The 17,913-nt window shown below is 34.4% G+C and overlaps 1 protein-coding gene across 1 annotated transcript in view; it reads left to right on the plus strand.

Moving 5' to 3' along the window:
- KIFAP3 (kinesin associated protein 3) overlaps positions 1 to 17,913 on the plus strand; it is a 142,029-nt gene that overhangs the window by 79,552 nt on the left and 44,564 nt on the right. Inside the window, exons 12-17 of the mRNA XM_005902387.2 lie at positions 5,864 to 5,972; positions 7,287 to 7,399; positions 7,841 to 8,006; positions 8,627 to 8,752; positions 12,819 to 12,917; positions 14,751 to 14,836. Coding sequence (XP_005902449.1) covers positions 5,864 to 5,972; positions 7,287 to 7,399; positions 7,841 to 8,006; positions 8,627 to 8,752; positions 12,819 to 12,917; positions 14,751 to 14,836 — 699 coding nt within the window. The remainder of the gene's footprint in view (positions 1 to 5,863; positions 5,973 to 7,286; positions 7,400 to 7,840; positions 8,007 to 8,626; positions 8,753 to 12,818; positions 12,918 to 14,750; positions 14,837 to 17,913) is intronic.

Consider the following 17,913-nt stretch of genomic DNA (forward strand, 5'->3'; position numbering starts at 1 on the left):
ATAGCTGATGCAAAGTGTAATCAAACTCTTGGTCAAACAAGTTTTCAATAAAAGAGTAGCCATGTCAAAGGGAGATTACAAGTGATTTACTACAGTCTCACTCCATATGTTCCAAAGGTTTTCCTTCACAATTTCAAAGGGTATTCTTTTCCAAACCCATTTAGTGTCAGAACTTCATTGACTACAAGGTACAAATTGGAAAGCAGTGACAAAAAAAATAATATTTTTGTCTAAATTGGTTGTTTTTATCCAGATTAGATTTTAAAGAGAATGACATTAAATAAAAGAAATGTAAACTAAAAAGACATGGAAAACTTATTTTGTTAAATGTTTAATTCAGAGTTACCTTTCTCTCTATACCATAGAGTTTATAATCTCAAACATAACATATAAAACTATTTTCAATAAATAATCAGAAATAAAAGTCTGTTTAGATTTCTTTTGAGACATTAATATTATTGTAGTTGAAGACTTTGAGGAAAATTGTCCCATACCTTTTCAAGAGCAATATTCATGCATATTTCCTTGCCAGATAATTTTCTAACATCAAACATTTCTGCAGAGGGATTTTCAGAACATTTATGATCTGTATTTCATGAACAGAATCTTCAAAAATTCATTCAGTGGTCATTGTTTGGGGGTTTTAATTTATTATATTCTGTTTTTAAAAGCTCAACCCCAGTAATAATAGTGAAGGTATGTCTTCAAATTATTATGTTGTAGACATCCTGAAATGTTTTAGTATGAAGCCATAGTTTGAGAAAGTAAATGATATTCTAGAATATGTTTGTTCCTAAAGTGCTATCCAGGCTATAGCTTATACTTTATAAGGCTCAACTTTGACATATTAGGGAAAAACTGACATGGTTTAATTGCCACCCAGTGCCAATTATGAAAGTACATTGTAAAATAAAAGAAAGAAAATTTGGTATTACGTTGAAATTTCCAAGCTTCCTTCAGAAATTAAAAAGATACTCTTTTCAGAAATATTGACTACTCAAAGTAATGTTTATAATACTAGCAGAGCTTTAAACTCATTTGTGACAGCAACTGATTAACCTTCTTCTTAAATAAAACTATATATCTGGGTTTTGGAATATGTTAGAATTAATGTAATACTTTGTTCACTTTGAAATTATGCACATTAATTTTTGTGTAGTAAATATCGTGAAGAATTACAAATGAATTTTTCAAATGACAAGCCTAAAATAACTTCGAAAGTAGGAATGTTGCATACTCAGTTGCTCAGTCATGTCCAACTCTTTGCAACCCCATGGACTGTAGCCTGCCAGGCTCCTCGGTCCGTGGGATTCTCCAGGCAGAATACTGGAGTGGGTTGCCATTTCCCTCTGAGGGATCTTCCCAACCCACGAATCAGACCCACAGATCGAACCTGCATCCCCTGCATTGGCAGGCGGATTCTTTACCGCTGAATCACGTAGGAAGCCTGAGAGTAGGAAAGCGGTGATTAAATTGTCATTCATATTCATTTAAGCAATCAAAAAGAATAGGTGATATGGTCATATTCTTTAATTACATTAGCTATATATGTAAAGAAACTTTATAAACTGTGAAATACTGTACTAAAACAAGATGCCATTAGTAAATAGTTCTCACTATTTTGGAACCACTCAAAGTCCAATTTAAATAAGTGTTTACACTTAAGAAACCTATACTATACTGTTTAAATTTTCTTCAGAATTTTATTAGTCCAAATAAACAATGTCTTAACACTGCTCATAGAATAGCATTTCATAAACTAGATTAACCTAAAGAGGTTGTATAGGTACTTTGGGGAAAAATTATTCTATTGATTCTTAAAGAGGTGGACTTTGGTGGAACTAGATTGAGATGCTCTATAATTAGAGTTCACTTTTGTAAATTATTTAACATTCAGAGTAGGTGTTATAAATTCATCACGCCTCATAATCTCTTCCACTATTATGTTGCTTTTCTTCTTTTGTATTTTATTACCTCTAATTATCCAATATATTCTAATTTTTTCCTCTTCCAGTATTCTATAAAATTTGGGGGTCAGGGCAAGTCTTTCTTCATATGTGATCTTAATGGTCTCAGTGGGTGAATTGTTTCAGGTGAGCATACTTGGGGATAACCAGGAGTTAATGGTTGTATTCTAATAATAGTTAAGAGTACGCATTAACAGTTCATTGTTATTTAGACCTCTGAGATGCATGTTTTGTTTAAATAGGTGCAAATGCCATCCAGATGCTTATAAAAGGTATTTATTGGTAATAGAATGGCCAAAGTACATGTTTAGGTAATGATGTCATGGTGTTATTTAATATTTTACCCTAGAACAGTGTGCAAGAATCTTCATAGTAATCCACATGTTTTCCACCACAGTTGTCCTATTTGGCCCCTCTTTGATCTACATGCCTCTTTTTAGCTGAATGCTGGTAAACGTCCTTTCTGACAGCCCCCTTTGCTCCTGCCTGCCATTATCTGCTGAAGTTCAGAAACCAGAGCATCACTTCAAACAGCAGAGTTAGGGAGTAGCCAGTCAGAAGAGATTCCTGAGGCATGCAAAGTTCTGCCATAATCATTCAAAGATGTTTGGGTAGGGGGGTGATGGTGGTAGAGGTGTATGTGAATATAGCAAGCTGTGGGGGTTGGCCTCTGGTCACTGGTAAATAAGTGAAGTCAGGTGCCAGAGAGTCTAGACACAGTGATTTCAGTCCTGGGTCTTTGGTATCTGATACTCAATATGGGACTTGTCTGATTGAACACTATTGCCTCTTCATTGCAAAGACTGAACCCCTTTTAGTGCCTTCCTGTTAAATTAGTAAAAGATGACAATGGACATAGTTAGAACAAATCTAGTTTTAATATTTCCTAGTTGTTAGCAATTACACTTACTTTTGAAGTGCTGTAACAATCAAATTAAAGACAATGTTGCACATGGAGTTTGAACTAAATTAATATTTTAAAATGTGAGTGCTCTAATTAAAATTTAAGTGTCTCTCTTACTCTGAAAAACTAATTCTATATCATGATATGTTTTTTTAACATTTAGTCTTGATTTGGGGATGTGGGGATTTGGATAAGGTTTTAAACCATCATTATTTTTTAAAAAGCTAGCTCCTAAAAAATAAAAAATAAAAAAATAAAAAGCTAGCTCCTGAATATTTCATCACAAAACTTAACATGGAAATTACAAAAACAAGGCAAAACAAAACCCCTCAGCTTCTAACAAATCACCGATAATGCCATTTTTAAGGCCAAGTTTCATACTACAAGATTAATTTCAAGTAAATAACAACATAGTTTGCCTTGTTTAAGCATTACCTTAATGTAACAAACAGACTTTTGTTATTTTTAAAAAGCTTCTTGTATCAGAAGTTTGAAAGGAATCTATATGTAGTAGGTTTTTAATTATAGTATGAAAAACATACTGTATATATTTACAGTACTGTCATCTACATTTTTATTAATTTATAATTTTAATTGATAGTTAATACATAGGTACCAAAATCTGTTAAATGTATATCCAGTAATTTAAGGTTGTTTTATCTATGCCATAGATTTTTGTTGTTGTTGTTCTGCAACATTATTAAGTGTTAGTGATTAAAGATTCCACTAGCAGCAACATTTGTGTTAAAGAGGTGCTCTGTGAGAAAAGGCATAATACATACAAACCATTTACCGGCTATAGTGTTTTTGTAGTTCACAGCAAATAAATGAATTTTACACACACAAACACATACACACACACACATACATACATACGTACATACATACCTACATATATGGGCTTCCCCAGTGGCTTAGCTGTGAAGAATTCACCTGCAGTGCAAGAGACAAGGGTTTGATCCCTAGGTCGGGAAGATCCCCAGAGGAGAGCATGGCAACCCACGCTAATATTCTGGCCTGGTGGATCCCATGGACTGAGGAGCCTGGCGGGCTCCATAGTGTCACAAAGAGTGGGAGAAGTCTGTAGGGTCACAAAGAGTGGGAGAAGACTGAAGTGACAGCACACATGCACGTACACACATGTATATATACCGTTTTGTTAGAATGATATCAGAGTGTTTTTTGGAGCAGCTGTAAGTGGATTTGTGTTTTTAATTCATTGCTAGTATATAAAAGTAAGATTAATTTTTACAGACACATGATATGTTGACCATGTATCCTTTTTGAAACTTAGAAGTTATTTGGAACTAACATAGAAAATAACCACAAGATTTAACAGAATAAGGTCTAACCCATCAACAAAGACATGTTGATCTTAAAGATATTGCCTCGAGATAAAACATAAGAAAATTTTAGGTTATAAATTTTAGGATTAACTTCCATATATTGTTAACAGTTTGACTAAGAGAAAAATATCTTTATATAATATGCATTAAGTTAATTTACTATTTACCAATAATAGTAGACTGGCTTCTCAAAAGTCTGGCATAAGATTTGTCATTTCTCCTTTATTATATGGCAATGGCCTTTTATCATGACAAATGTAGATATGGCTAAATGGCATAAGTAGCCTATCCTTTCCTTCCTCTTTTTCTGTCTGTTGCTTCCCAGACCCATCTTTCTTTCTCTTATTAAGTAGAGTTCTTTCCTTACTTTATATACATTCCCGGATGATTGGGTCAGACCTTGCAGGTTCAGTTATCAACCATAAATGACAATTCCTAAAATCATATGTTCAGTCTGAACATGTCTTATAAAATTGTGTTTATAACTTTTATTGACTATCAGCACTAAACTGTCACATAGGCAGCTTAAATTCAGCATATCCAAAAGCTAAAATTACTGGCTTCCCTTTGAGGTTTTCTCCTATTCTAATTTCTGTCTTTGGGTAAGCATTGGCACCATCATTCATGTCGTTCAGGGTATAAACCTGGGAGTCATCTTTGTTTCTTCTTCTCCCTTAATGCCAACATCCAGTCAGTTATTAAATCCTGTTTGATTGTCTTTACTAAATATATCTGAGCTGTCCTTTTTATCTCTTATCCGAGCAGCCATCACCATACCTGGACTTTTCTGCTAGCCCTTTAGATGGTCTTAGCACATCACCCCACTCCACTACTCTTGCCTGGAAAATCCCATGGATGGAGGACCCTGGTAGGCTGCAGACCATGGGGTCGCTAAGAATCGGACACGACCAAATGACTTCACTTTCACTTTTCACTTTCATGCATTGGAAAAGGAAATGGCAACCCACTCCAGTGTTCTTGCCTGGAGAATCCCAGGGACGGGGGAGCCTGGTGGGAGGCTGTCTATGGGGTCACACAGAGTCAGACACAACTGAAGCGACTTAGCAGCAGCAGCAGCACATTTTCTTACACTATTTCAATCTGTTTTCTACATTGGTCATATCTTCTTGAAACATAAATCTTATTCTGACACTTTCCTTATTTGGAAGCCTTTAACATCTTCCCATTTTCCTTAGGCTGAAGCCCCAAATCCTTAACATGTACTTGAAGACCTGGCATTTTCTGGCTTTTACCTTCTTTTATCACTGTTTCCCTCATTCCAACCATGTTTGCTTTCTTTCAGTTTTTCAGAAGAATGACATTTTTTCCTGCCTTATAACCTTTGCACAAGCTGTTTTCTTTGCTCAGAGTGTTCTACTTCCCCATGATATTTTAAATCCTTAAAAGCAAAGCCTTTATCTAATATTTCATTTACATTCTCCACTGTACTTGAAAGCATATATTTAATACTGAGCATCTAATAGTTCACTAAGGTATTCAGTAGTAAAAGCCTACTCTATGTTGAAAATGTAATTGTATTATTTCCAACATACAATCTATGATAACATACTGTGATTAAACATTGCCTGTGTTTTTCATGTGTTCGGGGGTGTTTTGAATGAAATATGTCTTGTGCTTCTTGCTAGTTAATGAAGATGCTCTTTGAGTGTTCAGATGAACGGATTGACTTGGAACTCATTTCTTTCTGCATTAATCTTGCTGCTAACAAAAGGAATGTACAGCTTATCTGTGAAGGTTAGTGCCTTTGAGCTTCATGGATAATCTTTATCATATGCCAATGGCAAATGATAAAAAATAGATAATAAAGAATTAAGAATTAAAGTAAGTGAATTACATCTTTCTATAATTTAAAAAATTATAGCTCAAATCCTTAAATGTCAGACTCATAAATATTCTTACATTGTGAGCAGACTTTCTCTCTAGTAACATTTTATAAACTGTTTTGTCAGTTACCCTTAATTGCAATTTGATTTTTAAAAATATTTTCTAGGTGAAACAAAACTTTTTATTTGTAAAGCAGTCTGTTACAGTGTAAGATGTTGCAGTACAAATGTATTTGCTATTTGTTTCTGTAGTATCTTCGTAAAGTGATTTGTCATGCATTTTGGTATTTCAGAGTTTGGTCAGTAGTTTTTACTTATTTGAGAAGTATACATGTAAATTATCAAAAAGTACAAATGAGCAAATAGGAAAAAATAAAAAAAAGTATTTCCACTATCCAGAGATAGTCAAAGATGAAACTGGTACAATGCTTCTGCATATTGTAAATTAAAATGGGATTCTGTATATTTGGTGACATGTTTTTTAAAGTTAATAATATCTGAATACCTTTCCATGTGATTAAATACTTTTATAAAATGTAATTGCCAGTAGCTGAAAAAATAGCTTATTAAAGGATTTTCCATAGTTTAATCTGCTGTTTGGGTAGTTTGTGCCACTTCTTTTCTTTTACAGACAATACTGCAGTAATTTTTCTTTCTCTGAATCTTTCATGTTTGCATTTTTATATTCTTAGGATAAATTCCTAGAAATACTATTTTTATGAATCAAAAAGTATTTATATTTTACAAATTTGTGGTACACACTTCATATACATACTGTGTTTTTATTTATGTGATATTCTGCTGCTGCTGCTGCTGCTAAGTCACTTCAGTCGTGTCCGACTGTGCAACCCCATAGATGGCAGCTCACCAGGCTCTGCCATCCCTGGGATTCTCCAGGCAAGAACACTGGAGTGGGTTGCCATTTAAAATCTGTGTTTAAAAAGAAAATACAAAAAAGAGGAATATGAGGAGGAGAAAAGAAGAAAAGTAATTGTACTGGGGAGATCAGCTAAGCACAAGGGAACTTTCTGCAGTGAATGGAAATATTCTGTCTTGATATAATATATGAATTATAGAGAGGCATACATTTATTAAAATTAATAGATTCTATAAAATTTATGCATTTTCTGTGTGTAAATTGGGTTTCTTGAGAGCTGAAAATTTTAAAGATCATTAAATTTAAATGAACCTTAATTTTATTTGGGAATTTCTCTGTTATTATCAGGAAACGGGCTGAAGATGCTCATGAAGAGGGCTCTGAAGTTCAAGGATCCATTGCTGATGAAAATGATTAGGAACATTTCCCAGCATGATGGACCAACTAAAAATTTATTTATTGTAAGTGTTGTCTTTGGCTTTCTGTCTATTAAAATAGCCTGGAACTGAAGTTTTAAAGTGCTGTGTTTGGAAATATAACTCTTCCTTAACTCTTGTCAAATATTAATTCATGACCCAATTTGGTTCTTCTTGTTATCAACTTCCTTGGAGGTTTAGCTCCTAGAGATTTCAACCTAAGTTTTAATACCGTTTTTGTTTTATGATCCCTGTCCCTAACCTTTTCAACCTCACGCCAGTTTTCTTGCCTTAAACCAATTCACTATAGACTCCCTTAGCAAGTTAGCAGTCCATGGGGTTGCAAAGAGTCGGACACGATTGAGTGATTAAAGAACTACAATGACAACAAGAGAATCACATTTGATACTTATCTTCCTATGCATTAAATTATTAGATTAGTTCCTTTGTAGAAATATTTTAAATTTATAATTTTGTTTTATTCAGGATTATGTTGGGGACCTTGCTGCTCAGATCTCTAATGATGAAGAGGAGGAGTTTGTGATTGAGTGTTTAGGAACTCTTGCAAATTTGACCATTCCAGACTTAGACTGGGAATTGGTTCTTAAGGAGTATAAGCTCGTTCCATACCTCAAGGATAAACTAAAACCAGGTCTGTGCTAAGTATTTCACTTCTGCATAATCATTATTTCTCTCTTTTGTGGGTAAAGCTGCTAGAGCAGTATTTTGTGACCATTATTATACTACGTTCCCAGGCCTCTAGTTCTAGCCCTACTTCTAATTTCTTTCTCCCAGAAAAGCAGTCACTAGTTCTCCTCTTATATATGTATATACTATTTTCCCTAACAATATGTTTTCTTAATATTAGTTTCCCTTTCCTATTCTGCCTTACTATTTTTTTATCCTGCCTTTTTAAAATTACCAAATAACCATCCTACATGAGTTCACATGCACACACAAAGTTCTTTGAGGCATTGAAATGACTCTTCTGTTTTCTGTGTTTACATTGTCATTCATTTATATTTTCAAAGACTTATTGAAAATACAATACCACTTCTCTACTGCTCCAAAAACCATGAACTGTCATTGTGGAATGGAATTCTCTGAACATGGAACTTTGGGAAAAGGACAAATTTGTATACATGTTAAAGGTTCATAAGAACTGATTTAATAGCTTTCAGTATCTTTTCTGTGAATAAGAATCTTGGAAATATAAAAGGATTTGTATCAGGACAGTTCAATGAAAACTTTCTGTGATGTTCACTTCACTAGGTGCTGCAGAAGATGACCTTGTTTTAGAAGTGGTTATAATGATTGGAACTGTATCTATGGATGACTCTTGTGCTGCGTTGCTAGCCAAATCTGGGATAATCCCTGCACTCATTGAGTTGCTAAATGGTAAATTACAATTTTTCTTATTTTTATGCTAATATATAAACCCATTATCTACAGTGATAATATATTATCTTGTTGCATTGCTCATCTTATTGCCACTTAAATTATATAGTTAGCAAAATGAATTATTTTTACTAGAATTAGATAGCATAATACCAAATAGCTTTAGGTTGTAAGGTTAAGAATGTTCCTATAAAGTGATTGAGGACCAATTTTATAGATAACTACCCTGCACTTATCAACCTTGAACAGCTAAATATTCTGCCATTTATTCTTTCTGTTGAGCTTTGTCTTGGTTGAATTATATCTCTTTTCTTGCACAAACCCTTTTTTATAATAACTCGATTTCTAATCAGAAAGATTTATTAGGAAGCTAATTCTAATCATCATATTCCCTCCTGGATCCATATATAGTGTTGTCCTCTAAACTTCCTACAATGAAGAAAATGTTCTCTATCTGCACTGTCCAATACATGTGGCTATTGAATACTTGAAATGTGGCTGTTGGGACTGAGAACCTGGATTTTAAATAAAATTTAAATAAATTTAGTTAGCCACATTGGCTAGGATTACAATATAGGCTAGGAGTTCTAGATAGTCTTCCCCTTACTTTATTTTGCTCTTAAGGACCCAGGTTCATCATTTTCCACTGCATACAAAATTTGTCTGACTCTAAATATATATTATTAGGGCCAAGTTCTCTAGGACCTTGTTTTATTAGTCTGCTCAGACTGCCTTAATAAAATATCACAGACTGGGTAGCTTAAACAACCAAAATACATTTTCTCATATTTCTGGAGGTTGGGAAGTCTATTGAGGTGCCAGCCAATTTGATTCCTGGTGAGGTCTTTTTTCTTGGCTTGCACAAGGCCACCTTTTTATATCCTAACATCCTCATATGGTGGGAGGAGTTGGGCGGAGAGAGGGAGTGAGAGAAAGCACAAGCATACACAAGTGCTCTGGTATCCCTTCTTATAAGGTTACTAATCTTATAGGATTAGGACCCCAGCTTTATGACCTCATTTAACCTTAATTACTTCCTTCTAGCCCTATCTCTGAATATAGTCACATTTGGGTTTAGGGCTGTTTTTAACATACGAATTTTGGAGGGATGCACTTTGGCCCATAGCAGATTTACATTAAAAGTAGCTAATTATTGTAGAAGTTAAATATGCTAATATGGAAAGCTTAAAAAGACTCTCTAATCTCAGTCTTTCTTGTACCAGATATATATATATTTTATATTATTTTAATAGTCTTTTTTGAAGTGTACATAAAGAAAAACACACAAGTTATAGGTATATGTAAAACAGTGAATTTTTAAAATGAGAGTTCTCATGTTATTCCCACTTGTGTAAGTAAATGAATTATTACCAGCACCCTAGAAATTCCTCTTCTGCCATGTCCCAGTCATTGCCACCTTCTCCAGAGGGGTTCTGTTTTTCCTCTTATCACCAATAGATGAATTTTGCTTAGTTTTCAACCTTTTAGAAAGAGAATCTAGTTTATTTTGCCCTGTATTATAACTGTGAGATTCATCTTTGTTGTGTACTGAAGTGTTTCCATTTATTGCTTTGTAAATAAATATACTACAATTTTTCCTTTCTAACTATTGGTTCATAGTAGGGTGGGTTTTCTATTTGTTTTTTAAGAGAAAGGGGCTTTTATAAGTAATGCTCCTATAAACATTCTTAAATGTTTCATTTAGTGAACATATTTACTCATTTCTATTAGACACAGACTTAGGAGTAGAAGAGAATATGCATGTATTTGACTAAAAATAATGCCAGTCTGTTTTCCAAAGTAGTTGTGCCAATTTTCAGTCCCTCTAGCAATGTACTCGGAGAAGACAATGGCACCCCACTCCAGTACTCTTGCCTGGAAAATCTCACGGACGGAGGAGCCTGGTAGGCTGCAGTCCATGGGGTCGCTAAGAGTCGGACACGACTGAGCGACTTCACTTTCACTTTTCGCTTTCATGCATTGGAGAAGGAAATGGCAACCCACTCCAGTGTTCTTGCCTGGAGAATCCCAGGGACGGGGAGCCTGGTGGGCTGCCGTCTCTGGGGTCGCACAGAGTCGGACACGACTGAAGCGACTTAGCAGCAGCAGCAATGTACAAAAGTTCCAGTTATTCTACATCACCAACATATTTCAGCATCCAGCCTCTTTAATTGTAGCCTCCATAGTGATACTGCATTGTGATCTTAATTTGTACTTCCTAATAATTAATATGGAGAAGGAAATACCCACTCCAGTATTCTTGCCTGGAGAATTCCATGGACAGAGGAGCCTGGTGAGCTACACTGTCCATGGGGTCACAGTCAGACATGAGTGAGGGACTATCAATAATTAATGAAATTAGTACCTATTTGTTTACTGGCTGTTATATACGGCAGATAAAGTGAGGTGCCTATTTATTCTTTTGCCCAGTTTTCTCTTCTAAATCTTGAAAAGTTTGATTTGTAAATTCTTTTACATAATCGTTTTTAATGGTCATCTAGAGATAGTGCCTCCATATTTGAAGTATTTCTACAAGTAATATATATGGATTTGCTTTGGTACACCCTTCTCACAGCCAGGAGTTTTCATGTTAGAAGTAATTGAAAGGCTAGGTAATTGGGAGGTGAAACTAAAGACAATGTAGTTGTCATAATGAGAATGAGGATTTTGTAGTGAGCTGGAGAAAGTTGAAACAAAATGACCTGGGTCCTTAAATTGCTATCTCACATTGATTATTACTGAGAGATAAGGTAACAGAGCCAGCTCAGTGTTTTACCATATTTTGATGTTCTCTGACATGTTATCACAGGTAGAGGCTGTATACTAATATTTTTTGGAAATAAATGGATTTTCAAAATTAAAACCTTTGGGGTTAAGTGAGGGAACATTGTATGCCAACAGAGTAATTAATAAAAATTTAACCCAAATAGTCTGAGTGGTACTTTGGTAGATTAGTGAGGAAAATTATTTGGAATGGCTGGACTTTGAAGGAATCACAGTTTATTTCACCCAACTAGTTAGATGCTCTGCTGACCTGTAAATATTTGTCTAACAGATATCACTGAACTGTTGCCAAGAGTTCATGTCAAACTATTAGTAAAGCAAATTTCATAACCAGTACCTAAAAATTGTATTTCTATAAGTATTTGCCTTTGCCATGAATAATATTAATCAGTGGTCATCTGATATTCTGTTAAAGTCATCTTCTTATGATAATCAACATTTCTTAGTTTGTATGCATGCATAATATTCTTTTTACTAGTATAATTAATTAGAGTGCAGCTAAAGTTACTTTATTGCTTCATGCCAATAATTGAAGTTTAATTTTGTTACCATTATTCAATGAAGAAAAAACCTGTTTATAATAATCTAATTTCTACCAGAAACTTAGGATTTAGAGGGTGTGATTTTTTTTTTTTTAAAGAGCCATTTTTGTCCTGTGAGGGCAACATTATAGAGACAAAATAGAACAAGATTTATTTTACAAATTAAAATTATCTGAAGAATTTTTATGAGGGACCAAAAAAAAACCTCCCCACAAGTGGTGGTAAGTTTTGGCATCTCATATTAGAGACTTAGAGGTTAATTTAATGAATTTCTTTATACTTGGTGTCAATATAGCAAAAATTACTATTAAAGCACTATTACTATTCTCTTAAACCTATCTTGTTTCTCAGTTCTTCCTAGATACAGCCTTTTGAGATGAACAGTCTCAAATAGTTTGGTTTGGACTCAGAGATGATATAATTTCTCTCTTGAAAGTCTTATTTTTTATTTTTGTTTTACAAAGTCATAACCTATTTAGTTTAACACCAACCAAAATTAATAAAACTTCTGAAAATAATAATTATGAAATTTTTGACTGATCATCTTATAATTTAGGAAAAAACATTTAAGACATAAATGATGTATGGCAGCCATATATTATAAATAATTTAAACTAACTGTCCTTTACCTGTCTCCTTGTCAACTTTGGTTTTTCTCATTCCCCACTTTTTCCCCTCAATGTTTTTCAGTTTTGTGTATAACTTAGTATTTTTATTTGAAGCTTTCTGTTGCCTTTTAGCTCAACAAGAAGATGATGAATTTGTTTGTCAGATAATTTATGTCTTCTACCAAATGGTTTTCCATCAAGCCACAAGAGATGTCATAATCAAGGAAACACGTATCCTTTCAGTGTTCATCATAAGTAATGACACTTCACATGTTCAGAAAAGATACATTTTTAGGTGTTGGAAAGTATAACTTTCTTTACTGCCTCTTTTAGATTCATTGAGGTTTCTATCTTGATTTGAGTTTTCTTTCTTTATCCTTCCCTTTTCCCATACTGTTGTTTATACATTCCATTTCTTTTTATAACATTTTAAAATTAACTATTATTTTGATTATTGCTTTGTAAAAGCCAGTGTTTATTTAGGATTTATGATATGTTAAACCCACTCCAGTATTCTTGCCTGGAGAATCGCATGGACAGAGAAGCCTGGCAGGGTACAGTTCATAGGGTCACAAAGAGTGGAACACGACTGAAGCCACTTAGTAAACACACATAGTATGTTAATGCATTTATTTCATCATTTGCTATTTTTTCCTGAATTCAGTTCCTCTGTTTCTCTATATTGATTTTCTTTTTTTTTTCATTTTGTAACAATATTTAAATTTTTAATTTTTTTTCTTAATTGATTACATTCTCTTATACTGCTTAGTGAACATCTATAGTAATAAAATGCATCTATATCTGAAAATAACTAGTTTGTCATCTTTAAATATAATTTGGCAGAATATGAAATTTCTAGATTGCCCATTATTTCCCTCATCAGTTTGAAGGTATTTTTCCACCTTTAATTGCTGCCAATTAGAAGTCTATAGTCTACTAATTATCTTTCATAAAGTCTAATGACAATTTATTTTACTTTCCCTTATAAGTGACTTGATCTTTCTGCCAGGAAGACCAAAGGATGTTTCTGGATTTTGTTTTGTTTTTTAAGCCACTATAGTTTTGTTAGAATTTGAGTTGGTATTCATCACCCTTGCTTGGTTTTTCTAAGTATGCAAATACAGTGTTTGTACTTTGTCTTTTTTCTAATTTTAGGAAAGTTTTCTTGAGTTGTAGTTTATAGTATTTGTTTTGTTCTATTGCCATGATTGTCTTTAGGATTCCTATTATGTCGGATCCTCTTTGCCTACCTTTAATATCTGTCATTTTGTAATCTTTTTCATCTCTTTTCATCTTTTTAAATTTTACAAATTTTCTTCTTTTTTGCCTTCTATTTAACTTAGAGTTTATCTGCTGCTTTTATTTATTCTTGTATTACTATAAACTTAGTTTTAATATATCTGAAATGATTTTTAGTTATTTCCTGAATTACTTCTCTGAGTTTTGTAATTCTGATTCCTGTTATTTTTTTCATATATATGTGTGTGTGTGTGTGTGTGTGTGTGTATATATATATATATATTATTTTCTTAAATTCTTTTCTTTTTAAAAAATACTAGAGTTATATGAAATTATCTTATGTTCTCTCTTCCTTATAATAACCATATCCATATATGTGATTTTTTGTTGTTGTTGACTTGATTGACAGTGATTCTTTTCCTTTATTGTGTGAAATACTTTGTATGTGAGTTTCTGTTTGAAATTAATTTTTCTGAACTTTTAGGAGGGTCAAATCAATGAAGAAAGTTTTACAGCCATGCAGCTCGGGAGCTTCTTCTTTAGTTACTTTCATAATTTTCATGTTTTCAAAAGTGTGACCTTATACATTCTAAGATTTACTGGCTCATTTTCTTGCCCATTTTTATCTTATTTTTTTCCTTTATCATCCCTGTTTTTCAAATAAATGAAACATTAGATTTTTTTGGTCACTTTGTATTAATGATTGTGTTTTAAAATTTAAAGTTAGATTTCAGATTAATATTTGAATTTGGAGAAATGCAGAATTCTCTAACATGATTGAACAACCTCAATATCAGTTTATATCTTTAACCACTTTTTACATAGAGGCTCCAGCATATCTCATAGATCTTATGCATGATAAAAATAATGAAATCCGAAAAGTCTGTGATAATACATTAGATATTATAGCGGTAAGTAATTTTTCTTCCTACCAAAAGTATAATAGTCTTTATTTTATGGAATGAAAGAGCCATTGTACACCTGTTTAGAACTTTGCCTTCAGTGTACAGTTAGCACAAGTTTGTATTTTGGTAAAGCTCAGAAAATGAAGTGATACTAAATTCATTTTTTAATTGCAGTATGGTTGATTTACACTGTTACATTAATTTCTGCTGTACAGCAAAGTGATATATATGCATGCATTCTTTTTTATATTCTTTTCCATTATGTTTTATCATAAGATATTGAATATAATTCCCTGTGCTATACAGTAGGACCTTGTTGTTTATCCATTCAGTGTATACTAGTTTGCATCTGCTAACCCCAAACTCCCACTTTATCCCTCTCCCACCCCTCTACCCTCTGACAACCACAAGTCTGTTCTCTATGTCTGAGAGTCTATTACTATTTTGTAGATAAGTTGATTTGTGTCATAGTTTAGATTCCACAAATAAGTTGTGTCATATGATATTTGTCTCTCTGTTTTTTACTGACTTTACTTAGTATGATTATCTCAGTCCATCCATGTTGCTGCAAATAGCATTATTTATTACATTTTATTTTTTATGGTTGAGTAACAATGGCACCCCACTCCAGTACTTTTGCCTGGAAAATCCCATGGATGGAGGAGCCTCGTAGGCTGCAGTCCATGGGGTTACGAAGAGTTGGACACGACTGAGCGACTTCACTTTCACTTTTCACTTTCATGCACTGGAGGAGGAAATGGCAACCCACTCCAGTATTTTTGCCTGGAGAATCCCAGGGACGGGGGAGCCTGGTGGGTTGCCGTCTCTGGGGTCGCACAGAGTCGGACACGACTGAAGCGACTTAGCAGCAGCAGCAACAGTATTCCCTTAGGGGCTTCCCAGGTGGTGCTAGTGGTAAATAACCCACCTTCCAGTGCAGGAGGTACAAGAGATGCGGGTTCAATCCCTGGGTGAGGAAGATCCCCTAGAGGAGGACATGGCAACCCACTCCAGTATTCTTGCCTGAAGAATCCCCATGGACAGAGGAGCCTAGCAGGCTACAGTTCATAGGGTCGCAAAGAATCAGACATGACTGAGCAAACCAGCAGCAGCAGCAGCAGTATTCCAGTGTATATTTGTACCACATCTTTATCCATTCATCTGTCAATGGATGGATAGGTTATTTCCATGTCTTGGCTATTGTGAATAGTGCTGTTATGAATATGGGGTGCATGTATCCTTTTGAATAATAGTTTTATCCAGATATATGCCCAGGTGTGGGGTAGCTGGATTATATGGCAGCTCAATTTTTGCTTTTTTGAGAAACCTTCATACTGTTCTCCATAGTGACTACACCAATTTACATTCCCACCAACAGTGTAGGAGAATTCCCTTTTCTCCACACCCTCTCCAGCGTTTGTTATTTGTAGATTTTTTTTAATGATAACATTCTCACTGGGGTAAAGTGGTGCTTCATTGTAGTTTTGATTTGCATTTCTCTGATAATTAGTGATGTTGAGGATCTTTTCATTTGCCCATTGGCTATCTGTTTGTCTTCTTTAGAGAAATGTCTATTTAGGTCTTCTGCACATTAAATTCATTGTTTAAACATTATTAAAACCTTTGGCTTTCTACTTTTGGGCAGGGGTTGCTTACTTAAAGAGATTTTATACATATTCAAAGTTTTATATCTGGTCTACATGTCATCTCAGAATCACTTGTTTTCCAGAAAAATTATTGCAGAGAAGCAGGGGGGTTGATGACAGTCTTGCCAAAACTCAACACCATCAACTTTACAGTTTGGTCATTAAATTTTTTTTTAATAAAATAGAATCTCATAAGTAAGTCTTTGATAAATTTTGTTGTATACATTGACTTGTTTTACAAGTTGTTTTGGAATGATGTTAGTTCACTTCAGTCGCTCAGTCATGTCTGACTCTATGTGACCCCATGGACTGTGGCACGCCAGGCTTCCCTGTCAATCGCCAATTCCCAGAGCTTGCTCAAACTCATGTCCATCCAGTTGGTGATGCCATCCAACCATCTCATCCTCTGTTGTTCCTTTCTCCTCCTGCCTTCAGTGTTTCACAGCATCAGGGTCTTTTCCAATGAGTCAGTTCTTCACATCAGGTGGCCAGAGTATTGGAGCTTCAGCATCAGTCCTTCCAATGAATATTCAGGACCGACTTCCTTTAGGATGGACTGGTTTGATCTCCTTGGTCCAAGGGACTCTCAAGAGTCTTCTCCAACACCACAGTTCAAAAGTGTCAATTCTTTGGTACTCAGCTTTCTTTATGGTCCCAACTCTCATATCCATACATGACTACTGGAAAAACCATAGCTTTGACTATACAGACCTTTGTCAGTAATGTCTATGCTTTTTAATATGCTGTCTAGGTTTGTCATAGTTTTTTTTCCCAAGAAGCAAGAGTCTTTTAATTTCGTGGCTGCAGTCACCATCTGTAGTGATTTTGGAGCCCAGAAAAATACAGTCTGTCACTGTTTCCATTGTTTCCCCATCTGTTTGCCATGAAGTGATGGGACTGGATGACATGATCTTAGTTTTTTGAAAGTTGAGTTTTAAGCCAGCTTTTTCACTCTCCTCTTTCACTTTCATCAAGAGGCTCTTTAGTTCTTCTTCGCTTTCTGCCATTAAGGTGGTGTCATCTGCATATCTGAGGTTATTGATATTTCTCCCTGAAATCTTGATTCCAGCTTGTGCTTTATCCAGTCTGGCATTTTGCATGGTGTACTCTGCATATAAGTTCAATAAGCAAGATGACAATATACAGCAGTACTCCTTTCCCAATTTGGAACCAGTTCATTGTGCCATGTCTGATTCTAACTGTTAGAACTGTTTGGAATGATGAAACACCCCCAAATTTTAATGTTTTTCATAACTTTAGAAATTTTAAAAGTATATGTCACTATTAAGAATTTGATCAGAGGGATAATGAGTCCTGCATTAGAAACTTGCTCACTTTGCAGACTTTTCTTCAGACTTTGTGCTGCCCTTCCACCTAGACTTGACCCTTGTACCTGGGATGTGCTAGACACTACCTTTCTTTGAATATATTTTTCGC

The sequence above is a fragment of the Bos mutus genome, chromosome 16 (genome assembly GCF_027580195.1).
Source record: "Bos mutus isolate GX-2022 chromosome 16, NWIPB_WYAK_1.1, whole genome shotgun sequence".
NCBI lineage: Eukaryota > Metazoa > Chordata > Mammalia > Artiodactyla > Bovidae > Bos > Bos mutus.